The 22,808-nt window shown below is 37.2% G+C and overlaps 1 protein-coding gene across 2 annotated transcripts in view; it reads right to left on the bottom strand.

Annotated features, from left to right (window-relative positions):
- Positions 1-22,808, bottom strand: part of NOVA1 (NOVA alternative splicing regulator 1) — a 156,973-nt gene that overhangs the window by 34,570 nt on the left and 99,595 nt on the right. For both annotated transcript variants that reach the window (XM_075103257.1, XM_075103256.1), the window contains exon 3: positions 5,517-5,683. In XM_075103257.1, the coding sequence (XP_074959358.1) occupies positions 5,517-5,683 (167 nt within the window). The remainder of the gene's footprint in view (positions 1-5,516; positions 5,684-22,808) is intronic.

The following is a 22,808-nucleotide window of genomic DNA, read 5'->3' on the forward strand; positions in this document are numbered from 1 at the left end:
GTTATATCTGACACTGGTGAAATGAAACAGAAAATTACAACAGTGATCTGGCACCAGAATTAAGTCAAGGGCACATGGGGGGCAGGACACAGTACACATATTTTTATGGAATGCTAAATTTTTGTCATGGGATCTAATGTATAGAACTGTCTCCCTGGTAAATAATGGCAATTCTTTTTTTCTTTGGTTTTTTTTGTCCTCACAATTTGCAAACACACCTGCATATCTTATTATTCATTGCAAAATGTTAAGTGGTGCGACTTTTCACCTATGTTCAAAAGTGACAAAAGTTTATGAGAAATTGTTGACTAGATGGACACAGTGATTTACAAAACTAATTATTATTATTACCTCAAATGAAAAATGTAGTTATTTTCTCCTATTCTGGAGTTTAGAAAGGATCATCAAGGTGACCGACTTTTGCCTTAAATGGATGATAAAAAGAAGAAAAGCTCATTAGAAGGGATGAAGGCATTTGAAGAAACCAGCGAAGGTTTCTATAGGAAGGAAGCACTTGGGGGTACTAGTGGGTGAAAAGCTGGACATGAGATGACAGTGTGCATTTGCAGCCCAGAAAGCCAACCGCCTCCTGGGCTGCATCAAAAGCAGCGTGGCCAGAAGAAGTTGAGGGAGACGATTCTGCCCCTCTGCTCCACACTGGTGAGACCCCACCTGCAGGGCTGCGTCCAGCTCTGGCGTCCGCGGCACAAGAAGGTCAGGGACCTGTTGGAGCGGACCCGGAGGAGGGCCACAAAGGTGATCAGGGGACTGGAGCACCTTCCTTCCTTATGAGGACAGGCTGAGAGAGCTGGGGTTGTTCAGCCTGGAGAAGAGAAGGCTCCAGGGAAAACTTACAGCAGCCTTCCAGTACTTAAAGGGGGCCTACAAGAAGGATGGGGACGGACTCTTTACCAGAGAGTGTAGTGATAAGATATGGGGTAAAGGTTTTAAACTGTAAGAGGGCAGATTTAGATTAGGTATTAGGAAGAAATTCTTTACTGTGAGGGTGGTGAGACACTGCAACAGGTTGCCCAGAGAAATTGTGGATGCCTCATCCCTGGAAGTATTCAAAGCCAGGCAGGACAGGGCTCTGAGCAACCTGATCTAGTGGAAGGAGTCCCTGCCCATGGCAGAGGGATTGGAACTAGATGATCTTTAAGGTCCCTTCCAACCCAAACCATTCTATGATTCTATGAAGTCTACCAAGTCTTTATAGTCTGAAGAACATATATCACATATTTAAAAAACAAAAATTAAATCATTTAAGCCAATATCCTCACATTTGTATTCTTCAAGTCAGGTTCTATTTAAGCACTTCAAAGTAAAACATTTTATTTAAAAATTATGAATGTTTCAATTATTTGTTTTTGATCAGCATTTCTGAAGTAAAAGTACTCATTTTCTTCTAGAAGAATTTGAATTTACATGTCTGAGTTCAGACATTCATTTTGCAGGTTTTGAATAAAATGTCTGGGACCATGATTAACGAACAGAAGTTAAAGATGCATGAGAAGTTAATTATCTCCTGAAAAAGCTAAAATGAAACTGGGTCCAATAAAAACATTAATTGGAAGTTGTGTATGTGAAAGTTTCACTACTCTAGATTATAAAGAAAGAAATCCTAGAACCTTTGTCCATGCTTCAATAGCTAAACATTTCAGTTTTTTCAGTTTATTCAAAGAATAACTCAGGTTGGAAGGGATCTCAGAGGGTGAGAAGTGCGAAGACAGTGCTTAAAGCAGTTAGCTGTAAGATCACACATCTTTCCTTCTACATAATGTGTTTCTGGAGAAGGTGATATGGTAAGAGCACATTATGCAGCCTTTTCCATTGTGCATAGGAGATGCTATTAATTTAAAGGTGAAATTTAAAATTTTGTATGTCAATTACAAAGCTGAAAACAGCTCAGACTCTTGATCATTTTATGAAAACGGTATTAGAATCATAGAATCATAGAATCGTTAAGGTTGGAAAAGACCCTTAAGATCATCGAGTCCAACCGCTAACCTATCACTGCCAAGCCCACCACTAAACCATCTCCTCAAGCACCACGTCTGCCCTTCTTTTAAATACCTCCAGGGATGAGACTCCACCACCTCCCTGGGCAGCCTGTGCCACTGCCTGACAACCCTTTCGGTGAAGAAGTTTTTCCTAATGTCCAACTTAAACTTCCCCTGGCACAGCTTGAGGCCATCTCCTCTCATCCTATTGCTTGTTACTTGGGAGAAGAGACCGACCCCCGCCTCACCACAACCTCCTTTCAGGTAGTTGCAGAGAGCGAGAAGGTCTCCCCTCAGCCTCCTCTTCTCCAGGCTAAACAACCCCAGCTCCCTCAGCCGCTCCTCATAAGACCTGCTCTCCAGACCCTTCACCAGCTTCGTTGCCCCTTTTTGGACACGCTCCAGCAGCTCAATGCCCTTCTTGAACTGGGGGGCCCAAAACTGAACACAATAGTCTTTTCACCTGGGTTACAATACGGTCTGAAAGATTTGGTGTGACACTTCAAATAATAGAGAAAAGGGAGTTTAATTGCCCATAGCAGTTTCTAGGAAGTAAAAAGGCACAGGAATCGGTTATTGATGAATGATACCTAGAAACAGCAGGTGGCTGACGTCTATGAAGAGATTGCCTATGTTACATAGACATAAAAGACGCGAACATTAATCAACTAAATATCCATCAGACCTGCTTGGAGAAATTTACCTAGTATATACTGATAAATCCATATGATTAGGAGATGTGGAAAAATGCAGTGAAGAAGGCTCAAAAGGAATCAGACAGACTTGGCTGCACATCTTCCGAAGCCAAAAAAGCTGAAGTTAGAGAGACCAGAAAGTCTGGATAATGACTTCCATTAGTAAAGAGAAATGCCAGCCCAGACTCCGCGCCCATGTATACCCATGCCTTTCCTGAAGACAGGAAGTGCTGAAAATCAGGCAGTCGGCAAGGATTTACCTACTGACTTTCTTCATTGAAACTGTAGCCAGAAGATATTTCCTTTCTTAGCTCGCTTCTCTAAGTCAAGTGTCAGTAAAGCAGCCCAGAATAAAGAAACAACAACAGAGAAATGAGACCTGCATGGTCATATAGACATGGGTGGCATTGCAAGGCTTCAGCTACAGGTATCTTCATTCACGGGGAGAGAATTACCTTTGCTCTTGGGTAGAAACAGCTAGAAAACCAAAAGAAATACCTTCAAAGTTCCTAATGAAGGTAAATTTTATTATTTGAAATCAACTCTCATTCTCAAATGCTAAGTCTAGTTTCTTCAATCTACAACATAATACTTCGGGTGGCAAAGTTCTTGGGTAATATTCTAAGACAGGAAGAACCATGTAAAAGTTTGTGTAAAAGAAGAAACTGTAATTCATAAGGCTTATTTTTTTGCCAAGTTTAAAATGGCTTGTGTTATACGTTATCCTGACAATTTTAATAAAATGTGACCTGTCTGCTATTAAAAAAATAGCAACACTGGAGTTCTAGATCACTATTACCAATTACATAATATTATCCTTTTAATTTCTTAAATAGAGGTATTATATCTTTCATTAAGATACAGAATATTCTGACATTGGAGGATGTATTGCTTCACTGAAAACTCTAAGAACTAAGCTAACAATTTCATTTCTTGGTAAAAATAATGGATTTTAGATTTATTGAGTCAGTATTTATAGTGTATGAATTTATGATGAAGAGATGTTGGTTCATTAAAAGAGAAGTTAAACAATTCATTGTGGTTTAAACGGCTCAACATATGCACATGCATATCTCCAAGTATTTGCAGTCATATTATTATGCACCTGTATGTATAAATGTAATATATTTAAATTTAAAGATCTACAGCCAGTCAATAAATCATAGTCTTATAAGTTATATATTGTATTTAGCCGCAGCCCTGTTCACTAATCCATCCCTCCAGAATCTAACTTAACATTCCAAACATGGAACTGTTTTAAAAAAAACCAAACAAAAAAACCGAACACCCAAGTGAACAGAAAACAAACCCCAAACCAACCAAGCAAACTAAAAAAAAAAAAAAAAAGAAAAAGAAAAAAAAAACCCACAATAAATTGAAAAAAACCCTTTGCTAATTTTACAAGTTTTCTGGAGAATTATTGTGGACATGCTATATCAATTTCAGATATAAGACAGGAAGTATTTAGGCATGTCCCTAAACAGCTTTATAATCTAGTTTCTCTGGTTCTTAATGGCTTACCTAAACATTTCATTGCAAAGGGAAAAAAACTTTTCATTGTAATACAGAACACTCACTTCCCCTTGGGTTAAGAACTATTGGCATAAAATCTAACGTTTTATGAGCAGAAAAGCCATTCAAAGTACAGATCTCTCCAGCTTTTTCTGAGGCATAATCATTTTAATGTCTAATAACTGAGAAACTAATACTACAAAATTGGGGCTTTTCTTGTTAGTATTTTCTTATAAATTATCTAGAGATATTTTATGTAAAAGTATCGCATATACAGAAAAAATAGTATAGTAAATATTAGAAATCATATACAATGGCTTATGCACAGTTTCATCCATCTAAAGCAGTCTGATCATTCCAAACTCATCTTGTTCAAACACATCTTCACATAAGCATTCTGTGTATGTCACTATATACAAAGTAAAGTAATTGCATACAGTTACCAAATTACTTTATAGGACACTGAATCTTGCTAGTGTAGAAGGACGAAACAATCTTTTCCCATATAGGACAGGTGAGAAACTAAAATCTATCCTATATAGGATAGAGAGACAAGACAAAATTTTACTACTTTTCACCCATTTCTTAATCTTTTTCTTATTCAATACAATGGAAAATAATTTTAAATCCTGTATGACATATATTCCACATTCTCCTTACAGGGCAATTTCTTTTTTTTAATTTAAAGTTGTCTGGAAAATGTAATAAACTGAAGAATACTAGACCAATAATAACTTGCAAAAATATTTTGCATTGCCTATAGATTTTGAAAGAAGTTAGTGTAGAACAGGCAAAAAGATGCCAAAAATAATATAAAATGAAATTGTAGAAAAAGTCACTAGTAAATTATATTTTCAAGTTCTTACAGGTAAGATTTTAAAGTATCTAATATAGGGTCTAAAAAAATAATTAACATTTTTGGTTTTATTTTATATACATAAAAGTAGGAAACATCCAGTAAATTTACGATTTTTAGTAACGCTAAAGGTTTACAAAGAGGTTCATAATTTAAGATTAAAATTCAGTGATCTTTAACTAAAACCTAGAAGTGTATTAACCCCTTATACAGTAAATAAAACTTTATGAAAGAAACACATTAGAGCATGGCACTGAAACTTATAAAACACTGTCTAGAAGAACTGCTGAGAAACATGGAACACGTAAGTATAAGGAAAAAGAGGACCAGCAAATTACTAAAGGGTAAAATAACATTTTCTTAAAGAACATGTTATGTTGACCCCTTGCAGCCTTAAAGCTTTAAGGCTTCTAAGCAGTTGCTGTGACTCTCTATTCCCGACCAAAAACTCACTTGTTTGATGCGGTCTGGATTAACAGTGGTCTGAGGCTGTAGAATGCTGACAGGCTCTGTCTTGGCCACATTTTGAGGCATTTCTCGAATCTTCTCTGCAATGAAGCCATGAACTGCATTTAGTGCTTCAACTGTTCCCTGGATCAGACACACCCGTTCCGTAGTACCTGCAAATACCAAAAGTTGATCTGAATGAAGCAGATTCTTAAAAATCCCACAAACTGCTTCAATTGTGGCATAAAGATGGAACTCAAAAGCAACCTTGCAAAACCAACTAGCAATACCTCCATAAACACACAAATGAAAAGAGAGACTTCCAAAAGATAACATACTAATGATCTGAAGATGTGTCAAACAACTCTTATTTGCGTAGATCCTACAAACACGTAACTTCCAAAGTCAACCTGGATAATTTAAGTTGGAAGGAAATAAAAAATTAAAAGAAAAAAACTCATTAGGTTTTGTTGGAAATATTAGCAAATATGATGCGCGTGATGTGTCTCTTAAATGATTTTGCCCTAGCTTTAGATTATTCTAAAATATGGTACAACCTTTAGGTAACACGAGGTTGAACATAATAGCCAGTATTACAGAGGCAGCTGGAATAAGCTTTTGTAATGAACACCTGAACTGCAAATACATTCATTTAGTATAGACACTATCAAATCATTTCTTAAAACAGCTGCAGGTTGTTATGGTAATACCTTGCAAGGCCAACTGATCGTATATATTTGAGAATCCGCATTGTCTTTTACAACCTTCCTGCCTTACAACATCCCTGCAATAACTGCAATTATTTACTGAATACACGAAGCTGTCTTTAATGTGATTTAGCAGTTGGAAATAACGAAAGCTTGTACCAAGTAAGTAGTCAATACACCACAAATTACATTTCAAGAACTTCAGTTTAGAATTATGCTGACTGGATATCTAGACGTCACATGACTACCGTCTGTGCATCCATGTTCTGAGGTCACAGTAAAATACTATACACTTGTCAAATAGGTCGGTAAGTGAAATAAATATTTATTCGATGTGTAAGAATACTAGGTCTTTGGTCACAATAAAGCAGAGGAGGGGACACTTTCCACCGTACTCATTTGTAAAGACAGGACAGACGCTTAAGAAAAACAGTCCTTGAACATATTTCCTCATTCCCAAACTCTGCAGCAACGTGTAACCTGCTATTACCTGTCATTACAGTTTTGCCTGGTTTTCAGTTCTAACCATTCTATTCTGCTCTGTATCATTTAGCTCAATTCTCCTCTCCAGGATGAAGGACATTCTTTTTCTTGTATTGGCTGTCACTCCCTCTCCCTCTTATCACCATTACTTACTCTCACCTTTAATTTCATTGACACTTATAATGACTTGCCTATCCCTGTAGCCTGGAGAAAGTCTGACGGGCCATGTTTATCTTTTCTTTTGTATACTGCCTCACAGAATTTGCAATTCTATGCAAATTACCAACAAACATTAAATAACTACCATAGTCATTAATTTTAGGCAATTATAATTGTCTAGAAAGGCTTAGACAAAGCCTACATTGCCACACAACCTCTTTCCAAACTGAAATTATGCTGTTTGTGGTGCAAACAACGCGGCAGTCTACTTCTTTGATTTCTCAGTTAAAAATATCAACAGGATAGCCAAAAATAGATGAAGACTTGTGGAAAAATACTTCATTTATTTCTTGTGACGAGGGTGGGTTTAGATGATTTTTGTATGGCCTTACTGTATAGCAAAAAAAGCTTTTTTTATATATCGGGTTACAGCTTGATACATCCTCACTAGACAAAGAATATAAAAAACCCCGTATCGATCCTAAGGATACAAGTATGCCACTGCAGTGAAACAATCCACATTCTGTATTCCACATATCAACCACTTGAACAAGTTCCACAAACTCAGTTTTGACTTGAAAAACAGGATCTAACAGGAGTTGGAAAATGAAACTTAAAAGGCTGTATTGTAGTTTCCACTTTTGTTCTGCAGAAAGAACACAACAAGACAACCTAGACGTCCATGTAAAATTGCTTTGAAGTTTCATGTAGTACATACATCCACAAACACATTCTGCACATTTCCAAGATACTCAAATTAATCATTTTTCATCACCATGCTTTACCTTCAAATGCCAGTAGAACAGTTCTACTAACAGAAGAAAAATTGTACAGGAACTATCATGATATTAGAGTGTTCTCGAAGACATAGTAATGCTGCCATGCAAAGATACGCCAGATGCATATCTCTGTTCAGAGCCGGTGTGTGTTTTCCTTCAAAATTACAGGGGGGAAAGCAAAACAACAAGCCCAAGCCATGGAATTACCCCCAAAATAAATATATTCTTTGTCATTGACGTATTGCTAGTAAATATTATTGACATGATCACACGTGAATCCTTTCTGATTAAAAATTCATTCACTTTACCTAAATAAATGAAAATGACAATATAATGATGTCGTAAACAAGTTTGCAATGATTTCTGAAGTTCACGTGTTAGTTGGCCTCATTGTCATTGTACAATCTGAACAGAATCATGGGCAATACATAGATTACCAGGGAGGTAAAGTAACCTCCTCCCTAAAACTCCCTTCCTATCCATTTTATGTCTTTAGTAATACCTACTGTTTTCAACTCAAGACACACTCCTTACAACACTGCAACATAGTCTTTACCAGAGAATAGTACAGTAACCGTAGTCATTTGAAAGAAAAAACTGGTTTTTCTTAGTAAATGCTTCTCGTCTGCTTCTGTGGATGATCTCTAAATATTTCATTACCTAAAGATGAAACAGCACACAGAAAGCCCTGCCTGCTCATTAACTTAATATATTCATGTACACTTAAAATCTTTCAAAGACTTTTTTCTTAAGAAACAGTATCAGGCAAGACTGAAATTCAACTTTGTTGAAGAATTCTACTCTACAGCAAATCTGACAGAATGAGTAACGTTTTTTTCTCTATTAAAATATGCTATTTAAAAAATAATTACAACTAGGACTAAAACACATCAATCAGTGTTTCAAAAGCCATCAGTTTAAGAATTCTTGAAATAAAATATAAAGCTAAAATAATTACACTCTTAACAGCAAGTTATACAAGTATCACAATCAAATGCATGTTTATCAAGAGCAAGATTTTTAGATTTGTGTGACCTGTTATAGTATCTTTTCAACAAGTCAACTTCAAAATACAGGGGTTTTTTTTGTTTTTTGTTTTTTTTTTGTTTTTTTAAATCCCCAAAACACTCCATCAACACCGGGAGGCTGAATAGTATAAGTGGAAGCCACCACAGAAAATGAAACTTGGTTCCTAGACAAAGCTTTCTTAATGCTTTTTCTTCCTACTTGGCTTCCTCCTCCTTTTGCAAACAACTCCTGTGGTTTCTGTGTAAAGCAATCCACCTCTAAGAAAATGCTCTGGGGAGTCTTTACGCCACAGTATTAATTGTCTCCTAAATGATGAGATGTGATGTGGGTTGATCAATGCAGCTAATGCAAGCTTCTCTGGGTCAGCAGACAACACGCTGAAACAAAACACAGATCAGGTTACGTCCAAGCTACCGGAGCCTAATAGGGAAAGCACTTAACAGGGATGACTACTGTCAAAACATTTGAAAGGAAAAGAGTCGATGTTAAATACGAATTTCATTAGACTTGACACTAAGTGACTAAAGGGTGTTCTACGATCTGTGTTATTTTAGAAGGGGCCGTATAATAAAAATATGCTTTATGCCATACTACAGACTGAAAACACTACGTTTTAGTATGTATAAACCAGGATGCAGTAAACGGAAATCACTGGTCCATGAAGAAATACAGTTGTGCAAAAGCACATTTCACAGAGAGTAAGATACAGTTTTAAAGTGCATCACAACAGTAGCACATTTTCTTTGAGGGCTACGTCAAAAAAAAAAAAAAAAAGTGTGGGAAAACGGTGTACATGTGCAGCTGGGAATTGCTTTAATCTTCTGGAGTTATGTTGTCGTATTCCTTCACATAACTCTAACAGCTTTTCACTCACATAACAGAGTACAATAATTTACAAGAGTCACACAAAAAGAAAACTGCCAGCTATATGACCAAGCTTTATAACAAAAATAAGCCTATGAATCACTGAAGGTGGTGAAATTTCTGTCATTTTAAAAGCTTTTAGGCTCCATTAGTGTCTAAAGTAAACTGTCAGATTATTTATCATTTTTGGTTGTTTAACAGTTGCATCCACTCCTTTTTTTCACGTTTCTGCGAACAACAGCTCAGCCATCATCATCATCTATAGGCATGCTTTTTATCATATGATTTTCAAAATATGGATTTAAAATACAGATCTCTCTTGAAAAGCTGACTTAGAGAAAGCCAAACTACCAAATAATGAGGTTTGGTTTTGGTCTGGGTTTTTTTTTTTTCGCGCGTGTGTGTGTGTGTGTGTGTGTGTGTGCAACAGAGCCAGTATGAAATGTTTCTGTTTTTTCAGTGATTTACAATTCATATCAGAGTTGGGGGTCATGGATTGTATATTGTCTTTTACATATGAGGAGATAAAACATAGACAAGAGAAGAAAAATTCTACCACAGAAGATGGCCAAATGTAGAGTAGGTGGTTGTCATCCCTGTACATAAAAAAAAAATAATAAATATTTTTATGTATGTTCTATAATACTAAAAAGTCCGTGACAGAAGTTTGCATGTGGCTGCAAAAACAGGAAAATCGCTATCTAAATACCTGCTGCTGCTGCTGTTGCTACAGTAATTTAATGTTTACTTTTTCTAAGGCACCCACGTAAATTACTCAGTATTTGTATATGCTCTACTTTACAGCCAAGTAAAATGCGGTTTCTTTCCTCTTATATCAGAATTAAAATTCAATTTTCACGTGTATGTTTCAACTTTTCCTTATCAAATAAAAGAGGCAGAATATAATTGCACAAAGAAGCCTGCCTGTACTGCTCACTAAAAATAGACTTTTAAAACTAACGGAGGAAAAAAAAACTTAATCAGTTTCTTGTTTTGTTTAGTTTTTAGGGGGAAAGATTCTGGGCCTACTTTTTAAAATATGAAAACAGATATGGCATGGGAAGTAGTGGAGTCACCAACCCTCAAGGTATTTAAAAGATGTGTAGATGTGGTGCTTAGGGACATGGTTTAGTGGCAGACTCGGCAGTGCTTGGTTAATGGTTGGACTTGATGATCTTAAGGGTCCTTTCCAACCTAAATGATTCTATAATCCTATGATATAAAATACTCTTTTTCTCTGCAGTTCCTTGAGGTAGGGAAAGATGAAACCGTTAGCAGCCATCAGGCAACTTAAATGTAAGTCAATAAAAACCTGTTTTGAAATTGAGTAAGTAAGTTAGGCCTAAAAGCTGAACAGCTTGCAATAACTTTGTTTTAATCGTTCATTTTTCCTTCCACCTCCTTTAACTACCTAAAACTTTATTTCTGGCAAATATCCTTGGCAACTGCATCGCACTAATTTTATCGTGAACATTTTAAATGCGGTTGTGAAACTTCGGAACAACAGACCACAAGCTTTTTCTCCAAGGAGGTTGTTATTTACTTATTAGGCAACCAATACAGCTTTTAAAGCAACCATTAGAATAAATGCTAGAAGAGGCAACAGGGTAAAGGCCGCTGATCCTTTCAATGTTTTTATTTCTGTACTTAACAGGGATACATCTATATAGGGTTATCATTAAACTTTTGTTTGCTTAAAGACTCTGATTCAATGTGTGAGAGTCCTGCGTTCACAGAAACACTCGCTAAACATTAAATGTGCTTCTGTGTTCTATGAACCTTAGTTGAAACGTTTTGGGGAATGCACTGTACTTTTCAGAAAGGACTGTCTGCCATTTATATGACTTTATGTACTTTTCACTGGGCTTTTACATCAATCTTAAAACGCATTTGAAAACCTACAAAGCACAATGCATTACCAGCCCAGGGTAATCCCAATATATCTACTAATTAAATCTCCTTATATTTTTCCACTGTACCATGCCAATTTATTTGACACTGAAAGGGAAAACCTGACAGAGGAGCCAAAGCTAAAACTTTAACTAAACAAAAGGCTGCACTACAAACTCTCATCAGCTGATTTGCATTAAGCTTTTTATTTGACAACTCACACTACAACCGCCTACTAACCCTAACATCCCATATGACCCACGATCAAACGGCCTGTGGAGTGGGATTCTGTATAACACCGCCAGTGACCACTTCAGCCTAAAACTGATCTTGCAAAAGCTCTTGGTAAAAGAGGACTGTGCTTTGACACCAGTCCCAAGCAACGTAAACAATTTCAATAACGCACTTCACACAAAAATCAGATAAACTCTTCCTTGCATATAATGCTTCCTCTCTACACTTGCATAAAACCTCAGTGAATGACAGCCAGACAATAAAAATGTGTTTTATTCCAATGCATTATCAGTATTTCACAATGCCTTAAACAGGTGTGAAAAACCTTTGTCATATGACAAAACGTACCCAACCTTCAATGCAACACTCCACATAGGTGCAAAGTGTCATAGAAATCTCAACAAGCCACTTTTCTACTTCAGTCCTTATCTCCCTCCTGTCCTTTCCCTTTGTTTCTTGAGAGAGAATTAATTGGTCTTAATATAGAGCCTGTTCCCATATTCATCACAGACAGAAAGATGTCTCTCTATCAAAGGAGAGCTTGATGATCTAATATACTTCCCAAACTGAAAGGGGAAACAAGGCCTGGTAGCAATTCTAGAGCACTGATGTTCTGCATTTGTTTTCATCCAGACAAAATAACGTGGGAACTCTTTGCACAGACCACTGACACAAACATGGAATAAAACTTAACCTTCCTGGACTAAAAATCAAAATGGCAATTTTAATAGCAATTAAAATAGCTGAATAAAAGAAAAATCTAACTGAAGGCAATCTATGAAATTGAAAGGATTTTTAGATATATAATATATATATTTTATTTATCCCCGGAAGAATTTTCTTGATATCTGTGTTATAAAAGCAAGGCATTCTTAACTTTTATTTTAAATTTCAAGATTATTGATTGGCTGCATTTAGCTTAACTAAAGCTCTAGTCTTCTTTCAGAGACAAATAAACTGTTCCCTTTAAAGTTTCATCTGCAATTATTCCTGAAATTCTATTAATGTTTTCTGCAGCTACATGATACTTTACATGAGTCAAGCATCTAATACAAGGAGAAAGTTAGAATAAGTGGTCCATTTCCTGAAACAAGTTAACAGATGTGATGATTACCAAGCACGTGCACCTACGCACGTGACTTGCTGAAATCTGCAAAAATAAATGGTAGAACTTGGGATACTCTAAAATCAGTCCTCTAATATTTTCTTACCAGTGGTTCACAGGAAGCTTTACTAGCCTTAGCAGAAGAAACTGACTGCTGAACTCATACTGATAACATCTCTTTTAGGTGTGGCATATGGATAGCCATGCACGTGTGTGCACATACATATTCATACCCACATATATACCAACTTTTGTACTTTTATAGAATATATGACCCCTTCACTAGGATTCAGATATTGAAATGAATCATGTTTAAAAACTCTGTAAAATGCATGAACTGTATGAGTTCTCAGTTATATAAAAATTTCAAGTTTATAGTCCATTGTGCTCTGGTCACAAGAGTGAATTACATGAATCCAGGTTTAACATAGTTATGAGTCTGAAGAAACGAATTATTCTCATGTGAGAGAGAAACCTAGGAAATAAAAAATATTTAAATAAAAGGAAAAAACCCCAACCTCTTAATTCTGGAAAGCTTAGAAGCGATGGTGAGTCATCTTACAAAGCAAACCTTGAATATAAAACATTTTGTTGGATATCAGCTAAGGATTTGATGATGCTTTCCCAAAAATTAAATTACATAGAGAGAGATGAAGAATTACTATTATTATAGTGTTATGCCTAAGTCAGGAAACAAGGATTGTAACTACGGTTCTTTGTTTAAAGAGCTATTCACAAAAAACCCAGTAGATTCCACTGCAAAAGCAGGTAAATTTCCCCAAAACCAAAGGCAAAGGCCAGAGATTCTGTCTTGCTATGGTTTTATGAAGGACTGTTACTCAGAGAAGAAATACTCTGAGAGAAAGTGTGCGCGCAAATCAGTGACAAAGGGCTGCAATAGAAGCGAGCACAGCCTAATTAGGCTTTGGGAAAGCATGTTTCTGGAAAGCACAAGCTCTAGAACTGAGAAAGACCTCAAGCCATGGAGAGAAGCACTATGTTTTTATTCAATTTGTTTGGGGAAATGGTTGTCTTAATATATTGTTTGTAAAACAATCTCTAACAAATGAACTACTGTTTAAACAAACGAAATCGAAACCCACCTGATTCCATCATAACATTTCCATCTAACTGTAAAAGCAGTTAGAAAGGGAACAAGAGGTATTGTTACATTTTGCTGCTAGTACATTTTATGTCAGAGAAGAACTTCCCCAAAATAGTATTTGGGGAAGCAACCCCCTATTTATTTTCCTTTCTACCTCTCAAATTTTTCGGTAAATAAGCTAAAATAACTGTCACCATCTCATCTTCAGTTTTCTCAAGTTGGAAAGAGACTACATATCCCATAGGTGTCTGTTCTTAAGAACAAAATAATGAAAAACCCCGCAATGGAAATACAAATATAGAATCAAAACAAAATGTAAAAGATTTAAATTTATTCATTGCTATTAAATGTTTCATCTACAAAAAAAAGTTCAGATGAGCTGGGGTCCCCAAATTACGTGATGTTCTCTGCTAACATAGAGAAATCTGCTTCAATTTTTCTCTTCATTTTTCCTTCTTAACAGTGATATCATGATTGATGGACGGCAATATGCTCCTTGCTCATATAAACAGTTTTTCAAAAGGAAATGGGGCTTGTCACTGTAGTGCTTATAAAAGTTTTTAATAATGTAATATAATAATTTGCTTATTCATATATTTTTAAGTTTACCAAGGTGCCTGGAGTGTTGCAGAGTTACTCTTTTTCCCCGATCAATGAACAGTAAGCATCGAATTAAACAAACATGTTAATAAAAATCCAATACCTAAGTTTGATGAAAATGTGCAGGGCACTGAGAAGGAAAAGCTTTCAAAGTCATTAAAAAAGGGCACACAATACCGTCACAAGACCCAAATCTGTTGAAGAAAAAAAGAGCTGACCTTGTTTTCAGAAGAGGACCACAGAATAGAAAGAAAAAGATTACATGTACTTTTCAGGATATCTGGAATGAATTTTCATATCAACAAAAGCACTTAAGAATATTTTTCGTACAAAGTAATGTTCAGTTAGCAATTACAGCTTTTACGCTATGCTATGGTAATATGAACCTTTGTTAATAGTGCCTCCCACACGTACAATTACCAAAGGAAAAAACCCACCTATTTAAACAGTAAAATATACTTTGAGAAATAGTAGGAACCGATACGCTCTATAATTTAGAGTGATAAGAGTTCAAATTACCAAGGGAGCTTTTCTCCTCAAAAATATTTCTCAGGTTCCATAGTTTAAAAGCCTGTGAAAAGCTTTGGAAAATCCTCCTAGATAAGGCCAGTTGCTCACAAAATCAAATAGCCTAATACATTCATTACTGTGTATCTGTTTGGAGGAAGCAAAGACCAAATTTCAGGTAAATGAGCTATACACAAGGTTTAGATTAGAGATTTTATTTGTAATTACATGTGTATTTTTTATATACTCGCAAGTAAACGTTGACAGTGATCATGGAAACATTTACTAAGAGTATGCTTATTACGGTTGAATGTTCTTTAATTTAAATCACAATCCTGCAAGAAATTACCTCTATCTATAGTGTTCAATATAAAATGTAGAGAGAGACACTAGAACAACTGTATCATAAGAAATCTTCTAGATCCCAGACCTGAAATATAAGTAAAGAGTCAAGGATGCACACACACCTTATGTTTTCAGACTAGGAAGAATGCTGTCCTGTCAAAAACAGGATGAGCTCCCATTTTGATGCAGTCGTTATAACACACACACAGAATGGGCGCACACACACATGTGCAAACACACCTCTTCGTATCTTGCTCTTTCCATTTCCCTTTCTACTAAGTGCTCGTGCAAATCCATGTTCTGCCCGTAGTAGATCTTAGCTGCTCCCAGCAGTGGACTTCCAGTCCAAGGTTTATATGGAAAGCAGGTAGCAAGACTGTGACTATTTCCCAAGCATTCAGTATGCTCCAGTTATTTTCGTTTGTCTCCCTCGCTCCTTCCTGACTTCCATACTGTAACACTTTTAGAGCACGCCCTGTTGTGTTTTCTATGAATGGCACTTATCTCCCCATAAATTTACCTTTCTAAAATGTATGCATGGAGTCCAAGGTAGCTGTTTAAGAACGACAGGGGTGCCCATGAACAGTGCACCCCATCTACCTTAGGATGGAATCGATCCACAAAGATACGAAGCTCTCACTCTTAACTATACAGTAAGCTTAGATTAGGCTCCTCAAAGGCTCCCTGTATACACACATATATACACATAACGTGATACTATTTTCCAGAGACAGCGACAACATAAACGTTGAATTACTCTTAATACTAAAGCTATAAAAATTACTATTAACACTCTGTAACAACATTAAAAGCATTACCTTGGAATAGGAATAAGGCAGCATGTAAACTGATTTCAGTACAGTAAGAGGTAAACTGCATTGTCAACAAAGAGATATTTCCCTCCAAAAGCAAATGCCACAATCATCTCCACCCACCAGCAGATTTATATAAATTCACAAACGTTTTGTCATGTAAAAGTCCACAATAAAAAGGAGTAGAAAATGTTATGCAGGCAGAACTGCTTCTAAATAGAACTTTTTCACAACTTTTTGCACTGGATGACAGCTACTCTTTCTCTATTTTTATAGCCACCACACAGCTACATATTCTTTTCTCCTAAGCACCCAGAAATTCCTGCTTCACTGATGTTTGCTGGACTATTTTCATGCTTGTACAAAATTGCCTTTAAAGTAGCCAAGGCAAGTTCAGGACCAATGAACGAAGTACCTTGCTGAAATTAATTTTTTGCATGTTCTGTTATTAAAAGTCCACAGAAGATCATAAACAAAAGAAGAAGAAAAAGAGGGTTGGGAACCGTAGCTTCTTCTTTAGTTTCTGTATCCTTTCATCATCAGAAGATGGACTGGATGAAGTGAACAGAAGGCCTCCTACCAGTACTATGGCTGGTCCAGACAGAAGCCTTTTTTACGGGTCAGTCATTTTGCACGTATTTTCAACTCTTCAAAAGAATAATGCCACAATTCGATGTTTATACAAATGCTACCACATTTCAATGTTTATATTATTGGATTTGAGGAAATCTCGGCAGCTAGCTCGTGCAACTTCACTGATCAAGAACAGGGCTGAAGAATAGGGGTTTTTCCTCCTGCTTTTGAAGAGTGGATCAAGAATGTCTACGTAGAAACTGAATGGTGTCAGAATTTATCTGGAAAGAACTCAGTCTAAATGTTAACAGCCAAAATGTCTTTATCAGATCCTTAAATCTATGGATATTGCCACTGAAGTCATTGAAACTTCATAGACAGTACATCTCCAACATAAATCTGACTGCGAGGTGAGAACCTGGACTGAATATACTGCTAACCTACTGTATATACTATTGGGTTTCATTCTCCACATTTCTGTTTTGTATTAAGCAGATAAATTTAAGCTGAAAAACAAGCTACTAGATTGTTCCAGATAGGCTTAAAAGTTGTACGTTTTCTTGCATTACATCAAACTCATAAGAGTATTTTAGGACTATCTGAGCTTTTGTTCTTCTCCTGCCCCCCCCACCCCCCCTTTTTTTTCTTTAAAAAAACAAACAAAGCAACCAACCTCCATTTTTAAAAACTTAAAAAAATACTTTTTCTAACAGGTCCTGAATTAAGATTTTCCATATGTGCTAACATAGAAATCCTTTAACATCCTTAAATGTGCTTACCATTTACCTAGCAGACATACGTTAATCTTCCACTATATCAAATCAGATAGATCTTGATAAGCTAAAAAGAACAACCATAATTTCTAACATGAATCCATACAAGCTACTGCCTCTGATGGAGACTGTCAGGTTATTCAGCAGTTGATAATGAAAAATAATAAAAGATGCCACATTAAAACAGGATAATCAAATCTAATCACACACTGACACTGTGATTAGAAAACTTCCCCTGGAAGGCAGAGTAGAATTTGCCTTTGCTTTGCAGAGATATTACAACAATGTGAATTCAAGTTATGTGTGCCCAAATGCACAAGCAACCTGTACAAAATATAAAATAAATAAACCCACGTGAAATTAAACTAATATATGAATGCCTAAACAATAAATCTCCCCCCAGCTTAAACCAGCAGCTCAACATCATGCTCAGAAAAACCTCCTCAGAAGTCAGTGGGGAGGAGGGAATCTGCATCTTCTTGAGTTCTTCCACTGCTACTCTTCTAGACAGCCAAGTTGCTGACGCTCAGGCACTTCTCCGTGGACCTTCTGTGCAGTAACATACGATAAACTTTGCAGAATTAAGAACCTCACCAGTTCTCCTGAATAGGCAAGGAGAATAGACAAGTTCACCTCTAAAGATCAGACTCTCTACTGATACCAATACACACAAAATCATCTCCTTTCTCTATTGCCTGAGAGGTTATTTTTATAGAATGGCAGCAGAATTGTAAATCAATAATGGGAACTTCAAGAACAGTACCTATTCTGTACTAACGCCCTGTATGAATTCTGTACTAATAGTGGCCCAGGTCTTCACAATCTTAAGTTTGTTTCCTCCCCGAGCAGTAAACCAGGAATGCTCACATAGCTTCTCTACTTCAGCAGCAGGTGAGCACTGCGGGTGCATGTGTCGGGAACGGGGAGGAGGAAGGGTGCAGTAGCTATTCTGCGGCTCCTCCCTTTCTCTCCAGCTGCAGAACTTCTCCCTTCCTGCAGGAAAGGAGCTGAAGCCCACTAATTCTGCTGAGGGAAGAGACAAATACCAACACTGTTCCAAACCTCCCGTAGCAAGGTACTACGCTTTCCATCACAGGATTTAGAGCCTTAGGGACAGGCACTCACTCCTACAGCAAGATTACACTGGCCAGCAAGAGCTGGATTATTAAAGAGCATTTACACTCCCCAAACCTTATGGTCTCTTACCCCCAAAAATAACAGCATCAGAGTGGGTGCTAGTCCTCCGATACACTTTTTTTGATATTACTGTGACAAATTCAGATGGCATCATCAACCCAGATAAAGTATTATTTTTCACACGCATTAGCAAGCCACGTTAACCTAACGCAGGAACGTATGTTAAACTGAATGTAAGTGTGAAAATGCTCCAAAGCATTTATATACCTGAGGAGGGGACAGCCTAACAGACCCCTGACCCTTCCTTCCCCTACCCCCCCGCCCCGATCAACTGACATCAATAAAGAAAATGACTTTTTCTTGCCCTCAAAACTGAATTACTGGTGGAGTCTTTAAGATTTCATAGTTTGCTATTCACCTGCCATATGCTCACACCCCTTTTTGGCAAAATGTGTTTCTGGATTTTGGAGAGAGGACCTAAAAAATGCTAATGTGTGGAAAAGGCTCAGTAGGATGACTTGCTAAGGTTAGGAATGTTATTTATATGCTAACAAGGTGCATTTTCAAAAATACATTTGAAGTGTCAGTAAACAGAGAAAAGACTAGCCAAACAAAGAAAAGAATTTTCACCATGTGAAAAGTGTTGTATAAAAATAAATTGAATGGGAAGATTAATTTTCAAACTTGTACATCCAAAACACTGGCAGCTGAGACTTTTAATAGCTCTTAACTACCACCACTAAACATCAAAGGAGATAAGCTACTTCGAGTATAGGTTGAGATAAATTGTGTCTAACAGGGCAATTGACTGGGAACAGCAAAAGCTGAGGAAAAGGCAGACAGAGAACAGGCACCATTCAAATAATTCACACAGGCCTACTAGTCAGTAATGCATTTGGACCCAGACATAGCCAAAATAATTAACCTCAAAAGTAAATACTATTCAACTTCTTCAATCAAAATTTTTTAATCAGAGACTTAATCGCATATAAGCATATCCATGTTTTATGCCTTTTTTGATATAGGTATTTGAAATATGTCTAGCGCTTGTTTCTGGGAGCAGATACATGCAAAATACATTTAAATAGCTCTCTAAATTGAAACAGATTCGATTACAAACAATTATAAATTAAGAGTTGTGTACTACTTTAAGGTAAAAGCCTAGCAAGGAGCATTTATTCTAGTCTGGAAAGAAAAAAATTGCAGTAAACAGCTTCTAATCGTGGACAGAAACAAAACAGCATAAACAAAGTGGAAACTGTCCACTGATACCTTGTATTGGTTTGGACTGCGTTTCACAGCTATACACAAAGTTTTTCTGAAACTTTAATTTGTACCTACTCAGAACAAGTCACTAACTGCACTGAGGTTCAGCAATAACAGTATATCCTCTCTTTTCACAGATTAGAGGCTGTAAGGGGACTGTTCGCAATGCTGTTACTGACTGAGTATATCACAATTAAGTCAGGTTTTAAAGTCTACCTGCTTTCCTCCAAATCTAGTTTTAGGTTTCTCTCTACAAAACCAATAAAACAGCTGAAATAGGAACAAAAATCCTATTCATTCTGAAATGTATTTTAGCACTAGATAAACAAAGGACATTTTAAAAGGTGTATAATCACATAATAACAGACTAATACATCCTAGACTGGGAGAAAACAGATGTACTACAATCCCTATTCTTTGCTCATTCATGAGATTTTGCTTTAAGTCAAGGAAATAATTTTTGCCCATTTGAAAAAGAACTTTCCAGCCTAATCAGATTTCTTAATCTTCTTACAACCAACCTAAATCCATGGATATTTTTACTCCTGCATGATACAAAATGATCTTTTTTTTTTTTTTTTATTCCTACTCCTGAGATCGGAAACAAGATCAGAATCACGACAAAAACATAAAAAAAAAAAAAATCCAAGTAATTTCCTGAAGCTGGAATTGATAAAGCCTATTGCCTTACAGATTTGCATCTTTGTGACTAAGGTAAGAAGGTGCAGGCTCTGACTGAAGCTTTTCCCAGAGCTGTCAGTTTTCTGGGGACAGCAAATATAGGCATAAGCTGATGCCTTCCTTTAGTGGAGGTCTTCATAGCATCATTCTCCAATCCACGGATGCTTTACAAAGCATGTAGGAATTTAATTATCTTAGAGATGTTCACCTCTCTGTCAAATACGTGGCTCATGTTAGCAAAGGGTTCAACATAGTTTCATAAAAACATCAGGTGAGGTAATACTGAGGCTGATGAAATAAATGAAGTGACTTTCTCAAAATCCTCTTGAACAGTGATCTAATCAGAAGCAATAATATATGAATATACAAATAAAAACCCCCAAATTCAACTATTATACATTTGTATATTTAGGCTTTTTGTATGGTTTTGATAAACTAGGACTAGTACATTTTGAACTTTGCCTTTCAATTAAATGTATAAACCTTTCTTAAAGTCACAAATGGTGCCCTTAGAAACATGTTTATGAAGCAAACCAAGTGTCTTTAAAGGGACTCTTGCAACTCTTTCAAAAACCCTCCTTATGGCTAGGTTCTGAGTTGAACTTTTTGACTAGCAAACTGTAATGGGTTTGGAAGGCAAGGTTTTGGTTGGGGGGGGGGCGGGTAGGGCTACAGGGGTGGCTTCTGTGAGAAGCTGCTAGAAGCTTCCCTCGTGTCCGGTAGAGCCAGCGCCAGCCGGCTCCAAGACGAGAGACCCACCGCTGGCCAAGGCAGTGCAACAGTGACAGCACCTCTGTGATGACGTATTTAAGAAGGGGGAACAAAAACCAGCCAGGGAGAGGAATGAGACTATGTGAGAGAAACAACTCTGCAGACACCAAGGCCAGAGAAGAAGGAGAGCGAGGAGGTGCTCTGGGCACCGGAGCACGGATTCCCCTGCAGCCCCTGGTGAAGACCACGGTGAGGCAGGCTGTGCCCCCGCAGCCAATGGAGGTCCGTGGTTGAGCAGATATCCACCTGCAGCCCATGGAGAACCCCATGCCAGAGCAGGTGGATGCCCAAAGGAGGCTGTAACCCCATGAGAAACCCACGCTGGAGCAGGGGGAGAGTGTGAGCAGTCCTCCCTCTGAGGAGGAAGGAGCAGTAGAGACAACCTGTGCCGAACTGACCCCAACCCCCACTCCCCGTCCCCCCGTGCTGCTGGGGGGGAGGAGGCAGAGAAAATGGGGAGTCAAGTTGAGCCTGGGAAGAAGGGAGGGCTGGGGGGAAGGTGTTCTAAGATTTGGTTTTTATTTCTCATTATCCTACTCTGATTTGATTGTTAATAAATTAAGCTAATTTCCCCAAGTTGAGTCTGTTTTGGCCGTGACAGTAATTGGTGAGCGACCTCTCCCTGTCCTTATCTCGTCCCATGAGCTTTTCGCTCTATTTTCACTCCCCCGTCCAGCTGAGGAGGGGAGTGATAGAGTGGCTTTGGTGGGCACCTGGCATCTGGGCAGGGTCAACCCGCCACATAAATATTGGGCAGACTAAACCACTGTGTCAAGTGTAGAAAAGGGATATTTACTTCTATAAAAAAATCTGAAGATTTTCCGATTACCTCATTCCCATGCATTGAATTTGCATTTCCTCCTCAAAACACATGGAGGATTTTTTCGAGTGCCATAACACATTCTGATACTAAGATCACTCTGAATTACATTCATGGCAGTTATATTCTGAGATGAAGAATTATGAGACCATGATCGTTCCCTCAGTCACTGTATTTTCACAGCTTTTTGTGCCACTCTTTGGAAAACATACTGCAGACTGTAGGGTTCTAGATATGATTAAATGATTGCAATGATGAAAAAAAAAGTAGCGAGGAATAACCAAGGTGTTTATATATGTAATAAAGGAAGGAACTAACCTGGATTTTGTAAGTCAACACCAAATCGAACAGAAAAGAGGAAAAAAAAGCAACAGCTTAAAAAAATGGGAGCTATTTGAACTTGAATTACTAAGTTCTGAGAAATACAAACGAGGTAAGGGAATGCATTTTCATCTAAAATTTAAGTTCTAAAATGAAAAATAAGCATGAAATATGTCACATTTTTCTGTTCATTATGGTAAGCCTTGTTATTTTGTACTTTTCCATTTCTACAGTGGTTTTCACTGCAGCATTTAGTGTAAGGCTGTATTTTGTTTGCCTTAGTAATCATGAATATTACATGGATTGTGCTCAGTCTTAGAACATGAGCTTTTCTATA

The sequence above is a fragment of the Phalacrocorax aristotelis genome, chromosome 9 (genome assembly GCF_949628215.1).
Source record: "Phalacrocorax aristotelis chromosome 9, bGulAri2.1, whole genome shotgun sequence".
NCBI classification, from domain to species: Eukaryota; Metazoa; Chordata; class Aves; order Suliformes; family Phalacrocoracidae; genus Phalacrocorax; species Phalacrocorax aristotelis.